Source organism: Silurus meridionalis, chromosome 1 (genome assembly GCF_014805685.1).
Source record: "Silurus meridionalis isolate SWU-2019-XX chromosome 1, ASM1480568v1, whole genome shotgun sequence".
NCBI lineage: Eukaryota > Metazoa > Chordata > Actinopteri > Siluriformes > Siluridae > Silurus > Silurus meridionalis.
In genome coordinates, this window is record NC_060884.1 from 24,659,275 (window position 1) to 24,681,960 (window position 22,686).

At 37.0% G+C, this 22,686-nt stretch overlaps 1 protein-coding gene across 4 annotated transcripts in view; it reads right to left on the reverse strand.

Moving 5' to 3' along the window:
• Positions 1-22,686, reverse strand: part of pex5la (peroxisomal biogenesis factor 5-like a) — a 71,426-nt gene that overhangs the window by 12,188 nt on the left and 36,552 nt on the right. For 3 of the 4 annotated variants that reach the window (XM_046847724.1, XM_046847723.1, XM_046847721.1), the window contains 8 exons: positions 19,431-19,542; positions 13,305-13,499; positions 13,056-13,173; positions 12,833-12,926; positions 9,927-9,956; positions 6,695-6,790; positions 903-1,019; positions 648-791 (listed from right to left, as the gene is read on the reverse strand). In XM_046847724.1, the coding sequence (XP_046703680.1) occupies positions 648-791; positions 903-1,019; positions 6,695-6,790; positions 9,927-9,956; positions 12,833-12,926; positions 13,056-13,173; positions 13,305-13,499; positions 19,431-19,542 (906 nt within the window). The remainder of the gene's footprint in view (positions 1-647; positions 792-902; positions 1,020-6,694; positions 6,791-9,926; positions 9,957-12,832; positions 12,927-13,055; positions 13,174-13,304; positions 13,500-19,430; positions 19,543-22,686) is intronic. The other variant, XM_046847722.1, reaches the window with a different exon arrangement.

Here is a 22,686-nt window from a genome sequence, read left to right on the forward strand (position 1 = left end):
TTAAGCTGTTATTAATCTTATATATTTGGCATGTCTCTGTCATGATCGTCTCAATATTTATGATTTTATGACATCTTCTTTACAAAACATCATGTTTCACTTTGTTTGGATCATTTAATGCAGCTATGAAATTGGAATTGGCATGAAATCACTGTTATACTAATTATACTGCAGTGTTGACTTATCTGAGGTTTTATAGATCCAATAGCTCTGGGGCATATTCAAAAGCATCAGTTACTAATTAGCCTAAAAGTTTTTTAGCGGCAGTGGGGGATATTCTTGCTTGACTCTAAGACAAACCTTTAAACAACATGGAAAAATTGTATTTTAAAATTTTAGTAAGAAAAGCCCAGGGATTTTTTTCTACTGACTGATCTCTGAGCTCACTGAAATTCTGGTCAGGGCTGTATATAGTATACATATATAGAATTGTATACTGCCTTCTTGAGTTCTCAGGTTAAGTATTCACCATTCTCAGGTTAAGCTCAAATCAACTCGGTTTGTTAATGGTACAGTGTGAAAACTTAAACCAGTGTCTGGTGAAAGAGCAGAATGACTGTCAGGGTGCAGGCTGATGTTTCCACTGTACTGAGCAATTACATTAATAAAACTGCCTCAGCTTTTTTTTTACCCATATGTTCAATTACCTCAGAGTCTTGAGGATCCTGAAGGATGGCGGCCTCCAAAAGAAGAACAGCGTTTGGCAGATCTCCCTCTCTGGCCTTTCTCAACCCCTCCTCGAATGCATTTGGCCAGTCTTTATATGGATTGTCTGTGTGGAAGTAATATCCCTGAAACAGAGAATTCTGAAAGCATTATAACCTGCTATACTGAGACAAATTTTAAGAAGCTTAAAAAAAGATAAATACATAGGCCATAAGGCATGACTAATTGTGCTAAACCTTTTCATGAGGCGATACAGTGGAGGGAATCTGAGCCTGCTCATTCTCTGTAAGCCAGTTTCGGCGAGCCAGTTCTTCCCACTCAGCCTGCATCTTGTCCCAGAATTCAGTGTCTGACTGAAACACACGTTCAAAACCAAGAAGAGTTGAATATGGACCTTGCAGATCTGCATCAACCAAACTCCTGACAGTCAGCAATCTGAATAATGAATCATTGTACATTAATATTGATGAAGGGAAGTCATGCAGTTGTAACTTTGCTGCAATTTCCGATTGCTTGCAAGTACATAAAGTCTGCAACTCAACTAAAGTAACCAGATGGCTGTTTTATTTTTGGCTAATATGTCACTAACGTTATTTAAATATGCAAAGTCAGGACATATTTTATTAGATTATTTAAAAAATATATTTATTAGAACAAATTTGAATAATGATGCTGTGCTTTAAAACTATATTGTTGACTACTGGCTGTATTCATATTCAAGGCATCTCATTACCTGCCTCTTTTTTTTTTTTTTTTGCACTTTACTTGACTCCACTCATCTGATGATTATGAAGCCCTTGAGCTCTTCATAAACATAGTAACAATATTCTGTGCACTACTGGGTCTGAGAACCACACATGTGATGGTGGCTGAGTAGTTCTTTGAGATATAACAAATTAGATGGGATGTTATTTTGTTCAGCACCGTCCCTTGTGTTGCAGAGATAATTGCTCTTTTACGCTTTGTGATGGGCACAGCGTTGCTAAGCGTACAATTATTTTAATTGGACGATCCTCTGTCAACTCTGTACAGTGACTCTCCAACTAGTCAAAGGACAAAGTTGAAAGCTCATTATCCCCCCCTATCCTTGAGCTACAGTCTGTGACTGAATCATTCAAGAGGTGGATGTGGAAGGTTATGAAGATCCTTAGCACTTCTGAGCTGCTGAGATGAGAGGCTGTTCATTCACTGGCATTTAAAAATTGGCCTTTTTTTCTAAAATGTGAAAGAAAGTGCTGTTTATCTATTAATTATTTTTTCTTTATCAGTGGCTGTATCAGTATATAAATAACCCAATCACTCATAAACAACTAGAAGACAGCTCTGGCAGTAGTAAAAACTTCATTCTGTTTTGTCACTATTTCTGTAAGTGAGAGTAAGTCCTCCACGCACCAGCATATGGTCTAAAGAAAAAAAAAGCTTTACAGTAGCTGTCAGTTAAGACAGATGTCAGTTTGGAAAAGCTCTTCTGATAGTTCAGTGAGTCTAGAGAGGGAGGCAGAGGACAAAGCTGTATGACTGTAATAAAGTCTGACATGCTGCCAGCGACTCAGCTGCCCATGACAGAGGGCTTAACTTAAGGCCCTCGGGGGCCAAATCAGGACAAACAAGAGGGCAACAACACCAACAGGGAACAGGCTTCTTAGCAATTATTCACCGTTTTTAACACAAGCCCTATTACCATCACTTCAGGAAAGGAAAACAATGCACCTATAATCTATACACTAAAAATATATAATTTACAATACAATACACTTTTTCAGAATAACTGCAATTTAATCCGTTAAGAAAGAATTATGCATCACTGACATTTATACTTTGACAGAAAGCTAATTCTGCAGTCATACAATATGCTTTCAATTGAGCCATTTTAATGCTCAATTGCCTAACAATTTGTAAGCATAAAGCAGTCTGTGAAGTATGAAAAGAATGACAAATGATTACGGTCTGTACACTAATTTATGACCTCCACAAATGAGAATTTCATATAAGCGTTAAAGTCTCCTTAAGCAATTATGTTCAGATGAATAATTCAACTAATACAAATGATGGATCAGAATGGGGGTAAGATTGAATCGAGAAAATAATTAGTTGAGGAAGTTTCTTTTACTTAACTAACATTAACTATACATCTTATATTCTAAAAAAAATGCATAAAAACAACAAGTACTGTAAAGTATGTGTATACACTATATGGACAAACATTTGCAGACATCTATTAAAGAATAATGTGAGCTTTTCGAAAACCCCATTCCCCATTTGCTGTTATAACAACATACACTCCTTCACTAGATTTTGGAGTGCAGTTGGGGAGATTTATGCTTTTTTAGGCACAAGGGTGTTAGTAAAGTCAGGTACTAATGAAAGGTGAAGTAGCCTGGGGGGGGCAGTCAGCATTAAAATATATCCCAAAGGTGATCAATAAGTTGAGGTCAGAGTTCAATAGCAGACTATTTAGGATCTTACATTCAAACCCATGTAAACCATATCTTCATGGTTCTGTCCACTTTGTGTACTGAGGCATAGTTATGCTGAAACAGATTTGAGCCTTCTTGTACAAGTGAAGGGAAAATGTTATGATAATCTTAAGACATCCCCTACAATTGCATGCCTTCAACTTGGTGGTAAATGTTTGGGGAAGAACCACATGTATGCATGTAAAAGTCCCAGTATTCTTTTCAATATGTTCGTTTTCTTTTTTTATAAATTCACTTTTAGTATCCATTTTCTTATATTCTCATATTCTTGTCAGGGTCATGACAGATTTGGAGCCTATTGTGGGTGCGAGACAGGAATACACCCAGAATGGGATGCCAATCCTTCACAGGGCACACACAAATTAACACCATGCCGATCCAATCCATCTACTTGCAAGTGCTTGAGAGCTGAGAGGAAACAGGAAATCCCAGAGGATATCCGCAATACACAGGGAGTACCTGGACAGAAACTAGTACAGAGAGTAACCTGAGTTCAGGATCGATCTAAGGTGCCTAGTGCTGTAAGGTGGAATTGCTACCCGACAAGCCCCATGCCACATATAACTCATTGTTGTGAATCAATACAAATAGCCAGCTTACTTAAATTATTAATGCAAGATGGGTTGCAAAGTTGGTAATTTAGATTGGAGATTTATTTCTTATTGTGTGAATTTATTAGTATTAATACTAATAAAATGATAGCACTAGGGCTGAAGCGATTCCTCAAGTAAATTGAGTAATTTGAATACAAAAAAGTACATAATTTGCCTAGATGCCTTGTTTAGTCTGTTTAACTACACACGGAGCACTGTGTTTCCCCATGGACCATTATTACTGATGCACCACCTGCTAAACTCTGGACCGCTTTGGGGTCTCATTTATACAGCGCATATTATTTAGCAGGGCGTACGCAAAAAATGGGACTGAAAACGCCACTTTCTACGCAAAGGTTGTTATATAAATGTTAATTTATAACATTTACACATTTAAAAATGAGACCCCTGGACAGGTAAACACATTCTACGCTGCAGAATGAAAAATCGAGGAGAAGATTCAGGGCAAAAAACCCAACAAAGTTTCCAATGTTTGGAATAATTTCAAACTAAAACATAAAGTAAACACCATACAGTGTTTAGATGAATATTACTCGAACTCTATTTCAGTTATAATCAAAAAGATAAATGAAGTGAAACATTTCGTTGCAGCAGTTATTTTTGAAAAAAAAAAAAAAGTTTTTAAAAGAGTGTGGCGTTAAAATACTTCATGATTATCTTGAAGCAAAAAAATTGGCAACCTGTCAAACTCTTCAATGTAAAATCAGCCCCTGCTGTGTAGGGGAAAAAAACATTTCCTGTCATTTTGTATCAGCTAAAAGCCAGTTTGATCATAGAAAGCAATTTTACCAATTGTTAAGTAAAGGTCTTCTCATGCTTCTCAACCCTTAGTTGTATTTTTGAATGACAATGTAATTTGTACATTAAATGTGCACCATGTGAGCACTGCACTCCAAAAATCAGGATCCTTAAAGTGTCTTACACAGGCTCACAGTTTGAAATTAATGTTTGCATACCACCTAAGTGTAGTAGACCCCAGCTACTGGATAGATTAAGTAAAAATAAATGACCTGTATGTGCACTAATGGCTCTGTCACTGAAAGGAGCAGCCCACCTCATGTTAAGCTGAATCTCACCTGATGTTGCTCCTGCCTGCCCCTAATGAGAGCAGCATGGCTTCATTTGCACATTGTCTTTTCTACATGCAGAAAAAAGGGCCTGGGTGGTCACAGCTTTTCTCCCCTGGTGATCCATTTTTCAGAATGCACCAAATTAAAATATGAGGTAAGCGTTTTAAAGGGTCCAACCACCCTCGCAGGTCATTCCACTTTCCTAGGCCTGGAGAAGCATTATGCTGGTAAAAGCACCTTAACCACAAATTTCTTTCTATCCAGCTGTAATGTGCAGCACCGGCTGGAGCTTAACAGCTATTCATTTTTAGTCCCGGCGCTATTTCTTTGTTCCGGACAGCCGGCAATTACACAAATGAAATGGATTGGAAAAAAGCCTGCATGCCACAGGAAGTAGATTTCCAGGCAACTAGGCTCCACGCAAGGTTCTTAATTAGGACAAATGTATGCAGATCAGAACTTACACAGACCGCTCAGCTTGGAGAGATATTGGAAGCGTAAGTGTCTTAGTATGCGGGTTGCCATGATCAATGACTCTTCCATTTGCACTCAAGTGCCCCAGGGTAAGGTTACTTATTGGATATAATATTGTCCACTGACTCACAAACTCTCTTTAGCACTGCAGCAAACTGGAGCTCACCAGTGAACCAGGCAACCTAAGGTGTTTCATATGATAATATAAAAATGCTATCTGGAAGGTTCCTTCTGGAGTATCCCAATCTGTCATGCGTTTCCTGTGAGTGTGTCCTTTTTCAATCATTTACAATCACTAATCACTTGCCTTTCACATTCCAGTTCTGTATAACTGCAATCACATGTAATAGAATAGCAGGCAAAAGCAGACAAGGTCAGAGCACGATACATGTTAACACCTTCACTGTAGTTATCCGGAGTTTTTATTTCATGTTTTAGTCTGTTACTGATTAAAACTTGATATTAAGAATGTAACACACTCATATCATGGTGGTGCTGAGAGTGATACTGCTGCCTCACAGATTCAGGTTTACTTGTTCAATCTTTAGCTTAGGTTACTGACTATGTAAAGTTTGTTTGCGTGTTCTCGACCCGGGTTATTTCCAGTTTCTTGGTTTTCTTCCCTAGAACATGATCAAGGGTGGTTGGCTGGGCTACATTACCCCTTAGAGTAACCAAATGTGCACATGGTGCTCTGCGTAGTGTATTCCTGGCTCGCACCCAGGGTTCCTGGAATAGGCTCTGGATCCAGTGTGCAATGCTGTTTACTGATAATTCTACATAAAAAAATTCTTGATTTACAATGATGCTCATCGAAGATAGCAATAATATATCCTTTATTAATATGTAATGTTCATCAAGCTGAACAAAATTGATTATGGTTACCACTCTACCACAACTGCCATCTGAACCCATGTGTAGAAATCAAGTAGATTTCTACACATGTTCAAGTAGAAATTAACAATTTGCCGTAGTACAAAATTATGATCCTATATGCTGTATTTGTTCATTGATATTCAATGAAACTTAAGATGAAATAGTATCCTAATGTCTCTGGGGTGACAATCATACAACACAATCCCACATTTGGCAGTAAATCTACTGTATTAGCTTTACATTTTAAACCAAAGTACACTAATGTAACACTATGCAATGCAGAGAGAGAGTAAATTTTAACCTTTGTTTTTAAGATGCATGCAAAATATACTTCTTTAAATAATTTTTTGTTTGACATGCTTACTATTTTAAAAAAATTATTGCAAAAGTCCTGCAGCATTTTTTATGATGTCATGTTTATTCCAGTATGGCATACTCTACTAAATGTGATAAATATTACTATAACTATACTAATGACTATTTTGTGGTGGAGTTATCTGATATTGATATGGCTCACTTCCACAGCTGCTTTGGCACGCTCAAACTCCTCTTCGAGAGACTGGTTTCTGGATAGAAGTGCTCCACCCCACCTCTGGTCTTTGCTTAGTCGGCTCTGTCTCACACACACACACACACACACACACACACACACACACACACACACACACACACACACACACACACACAAACAGATGGCACACAAGTTAGACAGAATGTGGGTAAACCGCTACAGTTTCTCCCTTCGGAGAAAAGAAAACTCTGGCCTTGCAGGAGCTCTGATGCTTTAACAGCTCACACTCGCAACCTTCTCAAAGCTGTCTTCCTTTAACATCCTTTCATCAGCCACTCGACTTAAACTGGCCATGAACTGACATGCTGACATGCTGCAGTCAGTAAATGAACATTTGCACATTTTCTGTCTGTGCATATATGAATATTGCAAAGCTCATCATTCATTTGGAAAAAATAAAATAAATAAAGAACACGACATTTCACATAAGAGGCATGCTACATGTGAAGCAAAGCGACTCATTTCATAAACATAGAACACAAAATGTTGCATTGGTTTGTATAAATGCCTAATATATCCTACAGCCAAAATATAAACATTACATAAAATCAATGCTGTACTGCTGTACAGCTTTCTAAAATCAATCATTTTAGTCAATTTAGTTTTTTTTTGTCAGTGATGACAAATGTTACACGTGCATCCAATAACATTATATAACACTTTTCTGATTATTATATAACAAATATATAAAGTCTATTTCTATACAAATGATATTGTTTCCAGACATAAACACTAAAATTATAAGAACAGAAATGACTAGTATATAGTATTGGCTTTTTAAACTTATAATTGTTTAAAAATAATAAAAAAATATATACAGGAATATAAGCTGAATTAGCAAAAGATAACTATGCATATTAAAACACATTTTTGCAGAGTGGCTCCTATTTAAAATTAAACAAAACCTCTGCCTATCAAAATTAGATCTTTGCTACCTAAATGTAATCTTCTGCATAAATTAGGTCTCACCAAACAAAGAGTACAGGAGGGGGTGATTCGGACGTGCCTCACTGGACATTCCTCAATTGCCAGGGTTAAGGTATTAAATGAATTTCAGAAAGTTATAATGGAGGTCTCCGAGCAGACAATCAGTCCTGCTTTAGTGTGCTGTAACCCTAGCCTGTGTCTTGATGAATAATGTGCTCCATCAAACTATGAGTCAGAGCAACAATTACCCTAAACATTGCCCTTTCCATTTTTGTGGCCACTCATTGTTAGGAACCCAATCAAGCAAGACTTATACTCATGTGAGCAACTACTGTATAAAATGGATCTCATGGCAGGCTCCCTAAGATCTAAAGGAAAATGTTATACTGCTAGTTATATTATTTTTTATTGTATAACACATTCATAATATCCAACAGATTTACTTACAGTATTTTTTTTTACTTTATATATGGTTAAAAAATGAAAATCAAATACAATTAAGTTGCTATCTGAGTAATAATGTGTATGAGCACTTTATGTGTGGTGTGGCCATATGCAAAGTCTGACACTCTCCTAATACATATATGTATGAGTAGAAGGATCGCTCAAAAACTAGGGTACCACTGCTAGATGTGGTGTATGGAGCTCTGTTACACTTTTAAGGCATACTGATGATGCCCTGTTCAGTCCAAAGCATCCACCCTGTAGAGTAACTCATTTGCATGGCTTTAAAAATCAAAAAGTAATTTGGACACAACTGTAGGAACATGCTTGAGGTAAAGCATTGCTGATCAGTGCTAGTCTTAGAGTCTTGCTATGGACATTTTGGTGTTTACTTTGTTCACACCTAATAAGCCTGAGCTTGACTGACATGATCAATAAAGTTAGAGAATGCAAAACAACAAAATATGCAAGGTGTTGTTTAAACAATTGAGATACACTAGACTTCCCACCGTGCCACCAATTTCATTTAAGAGCTCCTGCGGTTAATTTTGTAGGTTTACAGAAAAAAAGTGCTTTACAAATAATTAGGAGTATTAATGTGTTTGCATTCAATAATAACCTACATACTGATTATTACATATTCATTTTTGGGCTAATTTCTAAAATATTCAAAACAATTTCAGGATGTTTTATTTGTTGGTTTATCAATATAATCTATGTTTGACTTGAACTCGTGTTTTGGGCTGGATGTATGTCGGCTGGCTTTGAAAAGTTGTGTGCTGAAAAAAGTACACACTTCAGCTATTAGTATAAAAGAAAATTCTGAAAGGGCTTCAGACTAATGGTTATATTTCTCTGTCTAGATTTTTTATTGTAAGTCTTATAAGTTTGCCTTTCATTTTATTGTAAGCAATTGTTTCATCTTTTTAAAAGTAAGTCCTGCAGCATTCACCTTTCATGTTACGACTTATCAAATTCAATTCTTGAATTAATTGTTGTTGAATGTGTGCTTCTTTAGAATATATGAATGAGGGAAAACTTCATTCTCTCATTCTTTTAGTCAGAAATATTATCAGGTCGTTGAATGAATATTTCCACCTTTTTACCAAAAGCTTTTAAACAATGCGCCTCAGGCATAATGCAATTAATAGGCCGGTCCATGTGCAGGGATGAGATACAACCCTAGTAAATTGAACAATAAATTGCATGCACTGTGAGTCCGTTTCAAGTTGTGTTTTAAATAGCATCAAACTATTCTGTACAATTCTTAAGCAAATTCCTGTGTATCGGGCACCCCAGACAGATCCCTGTTTCTCTTTGGAACAGCAATATATTGTTGGCCTACTTCATCAGATTCTTAAAACGCTTTTTACAAGATAGTAGTTCCCATAATAAAAAGTTGTTCAACTGAGTGTTTTAGTTACATTTATTTATCCCTCATGCCTACCAGAGTGTCGTTAAAGTGTGACCTGCAGTTTACTTGCTGTAGTGGACACCTAATACTGTAGTAAGCACAGGAAGAAGTTACTGATTAATTAATGACCTATCAATCCAACAACAGATGCTGTAGCAACAGGAATAGCAGCCCAGCAGACCTGCATGCTCCAATGAAGACAACAAGCACATAACATTTGTACCCTGTCGCACACACACACAAAAAAAAAATATTGTTGGATACAAAAAGTCACTTAAACTAAAAAGGTTTTTTTTTTTTATTTCAATTGATGATGCTGTTGGCATGGCATGATGCAAATGCATATACTGGTCAGCATGTCATACAAAAAATAAAAAGCATAGAGAGGCTTACATGTCTTGCACTAATATACTGCTTGTTGAGCTGTAATGACAGAATTCTGTGAATTAGCACATACCCAGAATATATACTTATGCGTGTTTACAGTGTAATACAACATACAAAGCATGACGGCATTGTGTAGATTGGCAAGAAATTCAAAATACAGTGGTACCCCGCTTATCGACCTTAATCCGTTCCGTAAAACCGGTCGAAATGCGAAAGGTCGAAGAGCGAATGTAATTATCCCATAAGAAATAATGGAAAACCAATTAATCCGTTCCCGACCTCCACTGATACCTATTTATTAACATTTTTTGCCCTGTTTTTAGCAGTATTAATACAGGTACATAAATAATACTGTATATAATTGTTATGCAGTGTAATGAGCGGAGGCAAAGCCGGAGCACAGTTCGCTTTGGTTTAAGGAAAACACGGAGAGTTTAACAAAAAACACACACACACGGCAGTCCATAGAATCCCGACAAAGGAGAGAGAGACAGCCGTGGTACACGCGAGAACGCACGGTAGGAAAAAGGTAATCCTGGGTGCGCTTTAGAAAAAAAGCGCTGCCATGGAGAGCGCTTGGAGTCCGGAAAGGAAGAAACGCATAGGAATACGTGTGACAGGGAAACCACAGACAAACATGCACCAAACACCTTCACATACCAACAATAACCGACAAGGAGTGTGGATGAATGAGGGGTTTACATATGAGCTGGGGATGAGTGAATAATGAGCCCCAGGTGTGCATTGTTGAAGCCGGGGGCTTCAGAGGATGCGGAGGTTTTGACAGCCGCCGAAGGGGGCGTGGCAGGTGGATTTCTGACAATAATACAGTAAAAAGTATCAATTAAAAACATTACAAAAGTAACAAAAAAATGCTCCACGTGGGCCGGGGTAAAAAGGTCGATAAGCGGGCATTTGGTCGTTCAGCGGGCGCAAATTTTGATCGAAAAACTGTTCGCTAAGCAAAAAGGTCGATGTCGATGGGTACCACTGTACAAGATTAAAATGCAGTATTTCTGACCTAGTGTTGGATAAAAAAACACAACAACATATTTTTTATCATTTGCAGAGGTTTTCATTTTTTGATTCCATTGAAGTTTATAGTTTTGGTTAATACTTATGAGAGAAATATCATTTTCAGAAGTTCTGTAAAACCTCATTATCACACAATGTTATTCTTATAACATGTACAGTGGGGCAAAAAAGTATTTAGTCAGCCACCAATTGTGCAAGTTCTTCCACTTAAAAAGATGAGAGAGGCCTGTAATTTTCATCATAGATACACTTCAACTATGAGAGACAAAATGAGAAAAAAAAATCCCAGAAATAACATTGTCTGATTTTTAAAGAATTTATTTGCAAATTATGGTGGAAAATAAGTATTTGGTCAATAACAAAAGTTCTTCTCAATACTTTGTTATATACCCTTTGTTGGCAATGACAGAGATCAAACGTTTTCTGTAAGTCTCTACAAGGTTTTTACACACTGTTGCTGGTAGTTCGGCTTATTCCTCCATGCAGATCTCCTCTAGAGCAGTGATGTTTTAGGGCTGTCGCTGGGCAATACGGATTTTCAACTCCCTCCAAAGATTTTCTATGGGGTTGAGATCTGGAGACTGGCCAGGCCACTCCAGGACCTTGAAATGTTCTTATGAAGCCACTTCTTTGCCCGGGTGGTGTGTTTGGGATCATTGTCATTGTCAAAACCCAGCCACGTTTCATCTTCAATGCCCTTGCTGATGGAAGGAGGTTTTCACTCAAAATCTCACGATACATGGCCCCATTCATTCTTTACTTTACACGGATCAGTCGTCCTGGTCCCTTTGCAGAAAAACAGCCCCAAAGCATGATGTTTCCACCCCCATGCGTCACAGTAGGTATGGTGTTCTTTGGATGCAACTCAGCATCTTTTTTCGTTCAAACATAAGTTGAGTTTTACCAAGAAGTTTTATTTCAGTTTCATCTGACAATATGACATTCTGCCAATCTTTTTCTGGATTATCCAAATGCTCTCTAGCAAACTTCAGACGGGCCCGGACATGTACTGGCTAAGCAGGGGGACACGTCTGGCACTGCAGGATTTGAGTCCCTGGTGGCGTAGTGTGTTACTGATGGTAGCCTTTGTTACTTTGGTCCCAGCTCTCTGCAGGTCATTCACTAGGTCCCACCGTTGTGGTTCTGGGATTTTTGCTCACCGTTCCTGTGATCATTTTGACCCCACGGGGTGAGATCTTGCGTGGAGCCCCAGGTCGAGGGAGATTATCAGTGGTCTTGTATGTCTTCCATTTTCTAATAATTGCTCCCACAGTTGATTTCTTCACACTAAGCTGCTTACCTATTGCAGATTCAGTCTTCCCAGCCTGGTGCAGGTCTACAGTTTTGTTTCTGGTGTCCTTTGACAGCTCTTTGGTCTTGGCCATAGTGGAGTTTGAAGTCTGACTGTTTGAGGTTGTGGACAGGTGTCTTTTATACTAATAACGAGTTCAAATATGTGCCATTAATACAGGTAACAAGTGGAGGACAGAGGAGCCTCTTGTAGAAGAAGTTACAGGTCTGTGAGAGCCAGAAATCTTGTTTTTTTTTTTTACCATAATTTGCATATAAATTCTTTAAAAATCAGACAATGTGTTATTTTCGGGATTTTTTTTTTCTTATTTTGTCTCTCATAGTTGAAGTGTACCTATGATGAAAATTACAGGCCTCTCTCATCTTTGTAAGTGGGAGAACTTGGACAATTGGTGGCTGACTAAATACTTTTTTGCCCCACTATATTTATACTCTTTATTATGAAATTTGGTTTTCTTCCCAGCACTTATCATTGATATCAATGCATGTAGTGAAACATTGGAGATTTAGTAAATGCTGGTGCAGAGGTGACCATTTCAACATGTAGAAAAATCAAGCATGCTTACTTGAGTGGAAGGGGACGTCTCTGCCTCAGTCTTGTAATTTATTTCTAATGAGTTCTTGGTGGCTGTATCAAGTTGCGTTTTGCTGTCAGTAGACCTTCGGGTGTATCATAAGAGACAGAAGCAATAAAGTGTTTATAGAAATTCTTGCTTTAGTAAAATATTAAGATCTCCACAGAAATATTTTATCTACCGCCTTCCAGAACATGGTAGATAAGAGTTTTACCAAGCAAAATCTCCAGAGTTTTTGGACGACCGTCTTTTGTCCAGCTTCCATTTCCTGCTACTGGTTCTCTCTGGATGAGGGTTGAGATCCTCCCATTTCTCCAGTGGTGAAGGAGCACCTGCAGTATTTAAACAAGATATATTTCTAAAATAAATGTCTAAGAAATCGTACGCACGTAATTTATTTTACACACACACACACACACACACACACACACACACACATTTACTTTCCCCTTGACCTGGATACCTGAATCCAGCGTATCTTTCGCAGGTGTATGAGGGCATGGTTTGCCCTGTTCAACATCCACCTGTATCAGCTCAGTTTCATCTGTTTTCTTTCTATAAGGTGTGCTCTTGTTAGACATGGGACTCTTTCTTCCTTTACTGTTCCTCCTCTCACCAGGCTCACTCAGGTCCAGCAGGTCCAGAGAAGAGGACAGCACTGGGAACAGGAGACGTAAATATGTTAAATAGCTTCCAGAAGTTTTGGATGACCTCATTTTTTCAAATAGCATACCACAGTTTCCCTCTCAAAATTAGCAACACTGTAATATGAAGGGAGAGAAGCTGCTGCTACACTGGAGATTGGCTAATTTGGGGAAACAAAAACGAATTAAAATGTCTAATCTGTTTTTTTGATGCATTATGTACGGAATGATACAAACACAGCAGAATCACAATCAAAACACTAGTTGACCTTTATCAAAGAAAAGAGTCAGTCTATTACTAATCATGTCTCTTGTCACAAAGCAAAATTACCACCATGGACCTTGGCTAAGAGAAATGATGGCACATTATTGTAGCAGTATAAAGCTGACTATTTTTGCCATATGACTGTTGACAGGAAAAAAAAACTAAAAATTTTGACATTCCCTGTTACTTGCTATGGCTCTAGGCACTCACCCCTATAAGCGGCCACTGTAATCAAAAACAGCATGTGTATCTGTCAGCCAGAGGGCTGAAAATTACATTATCCTTGATTTATTTCTTTCCCTAAGGCACAACAACAGTTTTGAAGTGTATGTAACAGTTTATCTGTATTTTGATTGTTAGAACTGATCCCTGTAGGGGAGAGCCAACACTATTTTTGGTTTTAAATAAATTACTCAATGATTGCTTAAAAGACATATTTTTGATATTGCTTCATATAACATCGTACATATGCTTGCTTTTAATATCAAAAGTTCTGAACATGTTAACAGAAACCATACAATTGATGATATACAGTGCCCTCCACAATTATTGGCACCCCTGTTTAAGATGTGGTCGTGGACTTCTAAAAATTCTCCTTTTTTTTAAAACAACATAGAACCCAAATGCAAAAAAAGAGAAAAATCCAACCTTTTATTTAAGTACATTACTTTGGTGGTAAAAAAATCACACATTTAGAAAAAAAAAACCTTGAAATCATGTGTGCCACAATTATTGGCACCCCTGATGTTAATACTTTGTACAACCTCCTTTTGCCAACAAGACAGCACTTAATCTCCTCCTATAACATTTCACAAGATTGGAGAACACAGAGAGAGGGATTTTTGACCATTCTTCTTTGCACAATCTTTCTAGATCATCCAGTGTCCTGGGTCCTCTCTTATGCACTCTTCTCTTTAGCACGCCCCACAGGTTTTCGATTGGGTTGAGGTCTGGGGACTGAGATGGCCATGGGAGGACCTTGAGTTTGTGACTGCTGAACCACTTTTGTGTAGATTTTGCCACATGTTTTGGATCATTATCCTGCTGAAAGACCCAATGACGACCCATCTTCAGCTTTCTGGCAGAGGCCATCAGGTTTTTATTTAAAATATCCTGGTACTTCAAAGCGTTCATAATGCCATGCACCCTAACAAGGTTCCCAGGGCCTTTGGAGAAACAGGCCCACAGCATCACAGATCCTCCACCATACTTCACGGTGGGCATGAGGTGCTTTTCGGCATACTCATCTTTTGTTTTACGCCAGACCCACTTAGAGTGTTTGTTGCCAAAAAGCTCAATCTTAGTCTCATCTGACCAAAGCACACGATCCCAGTTGAAGTCCCAGTACCGCTTAGCAAACTCCAGGCGTTTACGTTTGTGAGTGTTAGTGAGAAAAGGCTTTTTCCTTGCATGCCTCCCAAACAGCTTGTTGGCATGTAGAGAGTGTCTGATGGTTGTTTTGGAGACTCTGTGACCCCAAGATGCCACTCTTTGATGCAATTCTGTGACGGTGAGCTTGGGAAATTTTTACTTCTCTTACCATCCTCCTCACTGTGCGTTGTGGCAAGATAAACTTGGGACCTCTTCCAGCCTTGTTTGTCACTGTTCCAGTTGTTTTAAACTTCTTAATGATTCCTCTGACTGTAGATACCGGCAAGTTAAGGCGAGTGGCTATTTTCTTGTAGCCATTGCCTGACTTATGAAGGTCGACACATCTGCCTTACTTGAATGGTGTGTTCTCTTGTCTTTGCCATGTTGACAAATGGGTAAGAGAATTAGGCCTCTGTGTCACGTCATATTTATACCCCAGGAAACAGGAAATCATGAATTACTAATTAAAAGTCCCTAGATACCCTGACCAACCTTAGCAACTACAGAAAAATATATATAAAAAAAAAAAAAAATTTTTTCAGAGGAATTGTTAGGGGTGCCAATAATTGTGGGACACATGATTTCAAGTTTTTTTTTTTTTCTAAATGTATGATTTTTTTTACCACCAAAGTTATGTACTTAAATGAAAGGTTGGATTTTTCTCTTTTTTTGCATTTGGGTTCTATGTTGTTTTAAAAAAAAGGAGAATTTTTAGAAGTCCACGACCACATCTTAAACAGGGGTGCCAATAATTGTGGAGGGCACTGTACCTTGATATATTTATTATCTCAGTGCTCTGAATTTTGCTACTTTTAACAGTCTTACTTTTAAGACTCTGCTGAAGCAAGATGCATTTATAACAGGAGTTACTGTAACTGTACCACAGGTCACACTCATGCTTTCTCATGATCTTGCAGTTACTGTAGAGATACAGTCAGCATTCACTTTAATAGCGAAATACTTAACAATCCTCCCTTACTCTTTCTTTCTTTCTTTCTTTCTTTCTTTCTTTCTTTCTTTCTTTCTTTCTTTCTTTCTTTCTTTCTCTCTCTGTTGAGTTAAACATGCTTCTTAGGTACCAGTGACCTGCCCAATTCATCCTAAAGCCCTATCTCTGGATGGAGATCTCTTCAATTGGAGACCACTCTGAAGATCTCTGTTCACTCTGTTACACATGAACAGCATTAAGATCCATGAAATTGCTAAGCAACTCAAGTATTATGTGGCTGGATTTGTACTGAGATTAATATAAACAGTCAAATACATTATAATTGCTTAGGACTGCAGGTTGCATGAACAGGTCTTCATTCAAGTCCCTATCACTAAACATTACACCTTAACAATGATGGAACTGTAATGAAAGAACATTTAGTGCCACCCAAATGAGGATGGGCTCCCTTTTAAATCTGGTTCCTTTCAAGGTTTCCTCCTTATGCCATCGCTGGGTGTTTTTTTCTTATACTAAAATGATAAGGAACAGACTTATAGTCACTAAACTTATAAATTCTAACTTTATAACCTCTATCTCTGTAAAGCTGCTTTGAGACTATGTCCATTGTAAAAAGCACTATGCAAATATAAAATTTATTCAATTAAAAGGAACATTTGAACACCTGCTCATTTATGCAATTTTCCAATAGCCAAAATGAGATTGCAATTAAACCAGTCTTTACAACCATCTTCGATTTTAATATCCTGCTTGAATCAATGGTCTCTACTGTAGACAATTACTAGTATAAGACTGCATGGGACTGTCAATAAATGTAACAAGTGAAGCCAGAACAGGTCTTACACTGTTACTATTGTTACTTACACCCATTCTTATCACAATCAGTAGAATTCAGAGTTCCCCTATTATCATCATCAGGATAGTTGAACCCTTCACATGAGGACCCACCCCCTAGATGGCTGACATAAATTCTCTCTATTACAAAAGAAACTCTAAAGCATGTACATATAATGTACTAAGTGGAAATATCAGAATATTACAGGATATTATATTGTGTTCTGGGTTGGCATAGGGACCTTCTGATTATACTGCTAGGCCAGATTCTACTTCATAATCTTCTACTTAAAGGAAAATCCTCCCTGAACATGTTGTTTTCAGTGGTGTCCAAGATGTTTTATTATTTATTTATTTATTCTTATTATTTTTAACATTTGTTTTCTCACAAATGTATTCTTCTTTTCTTCTACTTCTCATTATTATTAAAAATACAACTTTGTGGTGTAACAAGTTTTGTGCTTATGAACATGACTTTAGAACATGAATTAGCCTCAAAAAAACTATTCGATTAAGCAACGATGCATTTTGACTTTATAAGCTCCTATCTAGCATCAGATAACAGAGAATGAATGAGGATTAAAACCCGGGTGTCACAACATGCAAGGCGTTTGTCTGATATGTTCCAATCATAAATCGTCTCACTGACAATAATGGGGAATTTCAGACCCCCTTGACTCCCACACAGTCAATGCACAGACATGAATGATGTGTTCAAGTGTTATTTCCAGAAAATCGGGAAATCCTTTATAAATTTATTTCACATTTCACATAGGGTAGAATTTCCTGTCTAGTTTCAGAGGATACACTGAGGTAAAATAAGTTTAGAAAAACAACAAGACACTGTCCAAATCTTCATATGAACTGTGTGGTATTGACTAGTCTGAAATAATTATGCTTCAGTGAACTCGTACACTACTGGTCATAACGAGCAACTACATCTACATAAATTTTGCATGGGCAAGAACCACACTCATATTCTTTACAAAATGCAAAACTTCATATTGTAACAGAATTGTTGATTTTTATAGTAAGCAACATATTGGACTTTTATACATATGCCACAATTCTGTTCAACTAAGCTCTAACAAAGGTGAGAATGGGATATTGCCCTTGCTTTATTTCTACCTACAGAGAGAATCCAGGTCCGTCACCACAAAATCTGTGTACAGTACTCAACTTAGATCATGTTATAAAGCATCACCTTCCATGCTGTTACCATTAATAACACCATCAAACGTCATAACAGTGCACCATTAAACATTTTTTTTGTCATTTCTCACAAACTAGAAAATATAGCAGCATTGCATTCTAGAACTTTGAATCCAGTGTTTGCTGTCTCTTCAACTTGTACAAATGTATTTCCCAGAGATAAGATAAACCATAAAACCAAATTAATGTTTGATCTTGTCCCTAAGCCACATACAGACTGTCACTTGTTTACAAAAGTAATAAAAAGAAATATCACCTACTTCTGTGAAGCATATTGTAAATTACATGAAATTGCCATGGCAGCTGTTTTATAATAATATTCAGAAGACACTAGAGATTGAGAATATTAATTGTTACCCAAGGAGAAATAAAAACGACCTCATCTGAGGTTTTTCTTAATTAAGCAGATGCAACCAGATGTTCAGCTGTTTATAAATCCTGCTTTCAGTCTCAGTAAGATTTCCTCAAGAGAGTAAATCACACTTACAATGCAGCAGTATCACTTTGGGGGTTTACAGAAGCAAATGTAAGGGAATTAAACAAGAGTCTTTCTTTGGTAAACCATGATGTAATAAAGCAGAATGAAAAATGAAAAGCTTTCCAATAACCAAAGTACAATCATACAAAGAGCAACAACCAGCTCATGATATTGCTCTCTAAATAAGCATCTCATGGTTTTTATAGAGAACTAGGTGCCACCACAAAACCATTTCTTTGCAGTGAGTATGACCCAGTCTTTATCTCAGAGTAACAGACTGCTGTTTCTTGCAAATAGAAGGACTTTCCAAATGAAAAGTGGAGGCAATTAGAGCCCTGACAGAGACATATCCAAATGTATAAACAATTTGAGACTAATAGCAAAGCGTCTCCTCCATAGGTGTAGATGCCTTAAGTGTCTTGTGAAGAAGGAAATCTAAAATGCATGAATACACATCTTTAGTGTTATTGTGTACTTGAAATAATGAGTCTGCCTAAAAGTAAGTGCTCTCACAATTCCAGCACTGGATCTTCATTTGGCCATATTTCAGTAGCACACTGAGTGTTCACTGGTACTACATCTGTCTCACATAAACTTTCTTTCGGCTTCTCCCGTTAGGGGTCGCCACATCTGTCTCACATAAATTATTACAAATATTTTATTCAAATTATACTGGTCATACACACAACCAGGCACAATGTACACAGGGTGTAATATCTTTCTGTTTGGTACTTTTGCTTGGTCTACAAAGAAGTTTATACTAGTTGCTGCTCATGATCATTTAGAGCAAGGGTTGGAGCTAGATATGTGGGGAGGAAGGTCAGATTTTCGATTACCTGCTGTGTTGGAGGTCACAGGGCGGGCAGCTCCATCACACTTGGTCTCGCACAAGAAGTCGTCGATGGAGGGGCTTAGCAAGGGACGGCTCTCTTGTTGTTCGCTCACCAGCTGAAAAAAAGGTGCAATATTTGACTGAGATCTACATCAATAGTGGAAGCAAAACTGATTCACAGTCTGATTTGATACTCACTCCCATTCTAACTCTGGTCTATTTACAGATCATACCTCTAATTCCCAGTGTTTGTCTTGGTGTTGCATAACATGATTCCTGAATTATTTTTTGTTGTTTCCTTAAAGGACAAGTTGCAAAAGTCCTATCTAATTATTTAGCCGACACTGTGAAAACTTTGCCATTTTAGTGCACACGAGCAAAGTTGATGTAATTAAGATGGTGCCTCCAGGCTTTTCCTTATGGCTCTCATTTTACATATATGTAAGTATTTGAAAGGTTGTCTTGCCTTTAGAGAGTCCAGCATCAAAGAACTAAAAACACATCAATCATCATTCAGCTCTCATAGTACTCTGTCAATCATGTTCGGCTAACCCAGTAAAAGGACTTCAGACTTCTTCTGCATTAAATGGTTTTACATCAGGAATCTCAGGTCTGAAGATGGATAAAACTAAAGCCTCTGATTCTAAATCGCTTGTGATTTTGTCTTTTTCCTATATTTTCTATGTAGCCAGTGATGATTTTAATTTAAAATGAAATCCATATCCATAGATGAATGAATTGGCCGTGTTTGTGTTAATCTGTTATATTGCAGAGATAAATAGGCATCTTGTGGACATTCTGTGTCTGCCAGCTGGTTAGGTAATAATTCTTACGCAGCGTTAGATCAAATCTACTTACTCTGTAGATCAGGTTTAACATTGACGGACAGACTAGTGTAGTTGCTTGCAATAGAAACAAATATGAGCATGATTTGAATATGTCAGCCTGTTAAATCTGGCCCTGTTGGAGATTCCCCAATTCACATTTGCATATTTGGTGTATTATTTGGATGTTAAAGAAGCAATGAAAATCACATAGAAATAAAGTCTCATACTGGTTTGAGGATCTTTTACTAAACAGAAATGTTAATTTAAACATTTGTTACACACTGACAGCACCATTTCCAGGTAATACAGTTTAGTCATACCTCCAAACTTAATTTTTGTTTTTAGTTTAAATTACAGCTTATATACATTTTATTTAATGCTTTATTTCATTTGTAATTTCAATAAAAACTCATTAAAGTGTGTAAGCAATTAAGCTAGAAATCCAGACAAGGGATGGGCATTTAGGCAGCTAGCATGCCAGTTACGTGTAACACTATAACATAATTTCTTTTGAAAATAACTCAAGCTAACTAATTACTGTATGTGCAATTTTTTATAGCTATTTTTTTTAAATACAGTACAATTGCATAAGTTTGCAGTCACTTACAGGTGTTGCAGTAGTGACTGTAGAAGCCACATAGTTAAAATAACTAATATAGAAAATAAAATACTAAAATAACTAAACAGTATGGCAATAGTATCTAGCATGCCTCTGGCTTTGCTAGAAGATTTTTGCTGCTGGGGAATGCCTCAGGTTTCTTCACATGATCTCTGACAGTAACAACAGTTTGGAGATGCAGTCTAATAGAGCTTATGGACCTGTTGTATACAAATATTAGTGTATACATACATATATATATACATATATATATATATATATATATATATATATATATATATATATATATATATATATATATATATATATATATATACAAATGCAGAATGCATATAGTGCTCACAATCAGTAGTGATTGTTTAAAGAAACATCCAGCCTGACTCTGTTGCAACTATGAAAACTACACTGTAAAAGGAATTCTTATTTTATTTTTTAAAAGAGAATCTCTGGTAAAATACTATATTTATTATATATATATTTTTATATATATTTTATATATATATAAAAATAAAATAAGAATTCCTTTTGCATCTGTCAGTCTTATTTAAAAAAAGATTTAACTTCATCCTCTAATTGCCAGCATACCACAAGTAGAGAAAGTATTTTACAACTATAGCATCTAATTAGATCATTTTCTCTCTGCATTTAATTAAATCTGCACAGAATATGAATAAAAAAGTACAGGTGGCATTGTGGCAATCATGAGAAGGACGATGTATGTCCTAGTAATTAAAGTGAATTATCTCACAGCCTTAATGTAATTTGGCAAAACATTATTTGCTTATATTATCTTTGCATCCACAGGTAATTCTATGCAACCTGTCATTTGCTCCACCTTACAGTTTGAACTAAGAAAAAAATTGATACTCAAATTAAATAAATTTTATAGAATGATGTATGGGTTACGCATTGACCAAGGTTATGCATCACCTGATCACCCAAACTGCCTACACGTTATATGCTGATGTACCCCAAGTTAATTCCAGAAAACAAATAAATATAAACAAGTGCATTTTAATGCTGTCTTACCTAGACAACGCAAAGGTTTGGGAACACAACTGCACACCTATTTCTGTAGTGCCCTGTTTCTCTCACAACATCAGGCTGTGTTCTAAAAACATAACCATTCATTGAGAATTAACTAAAGTTATTTTAAATGGAATTGAAGTTTAACCAGCTGCTAAATTAGCAAGAGATTCATATCACATCTAATTAAACTACTGTGTAAAAAAGAAACATGACTAACACGTGTTAATATATATTTTGGGGTAAAACAAAGGGATTGTGCATGCTAAGGCATTGCAATAACAAATGTAAAAGAGTCACAAACCCATGAGCATGATGTGGGTCATCAAGGTCATATACTTAAGTATTTAATTAGGATGGGCTAATTAGTCCAGAATAAATTTTACTCTTCTGGGATTTCACCAGAGACATTCCTTTGATGTCCTGTCTTGCTGGGTCTTTTTTTTTTTTACAACTCTAACTGCCAGTGTGCTCCATAAAGTGCATAATGATGCTGCTTACCCTTTCCACCCACAGTAAAATCTGTCTGGATGTGAAAGGCCACTTAATTACCTATGTTGCCCAACAAAAAGCATGAATAATGTTTGCTTCTACTCTCATAATTATTACAGGAGCATCTCATCATTCATTCTCATAAAGAGGCATTTTCTAGAGGACATGTCCGCCTATTGCCTTTGTGAAATCAGGTGACGTTTTGGTCCTATATTTTTCCTCTTTGTCCCTGCAAAGGCCTCTTTTCCTTTGTTTACAATTGCTGGAGGGCAAATCCAGAATTATGTAATGGAAAA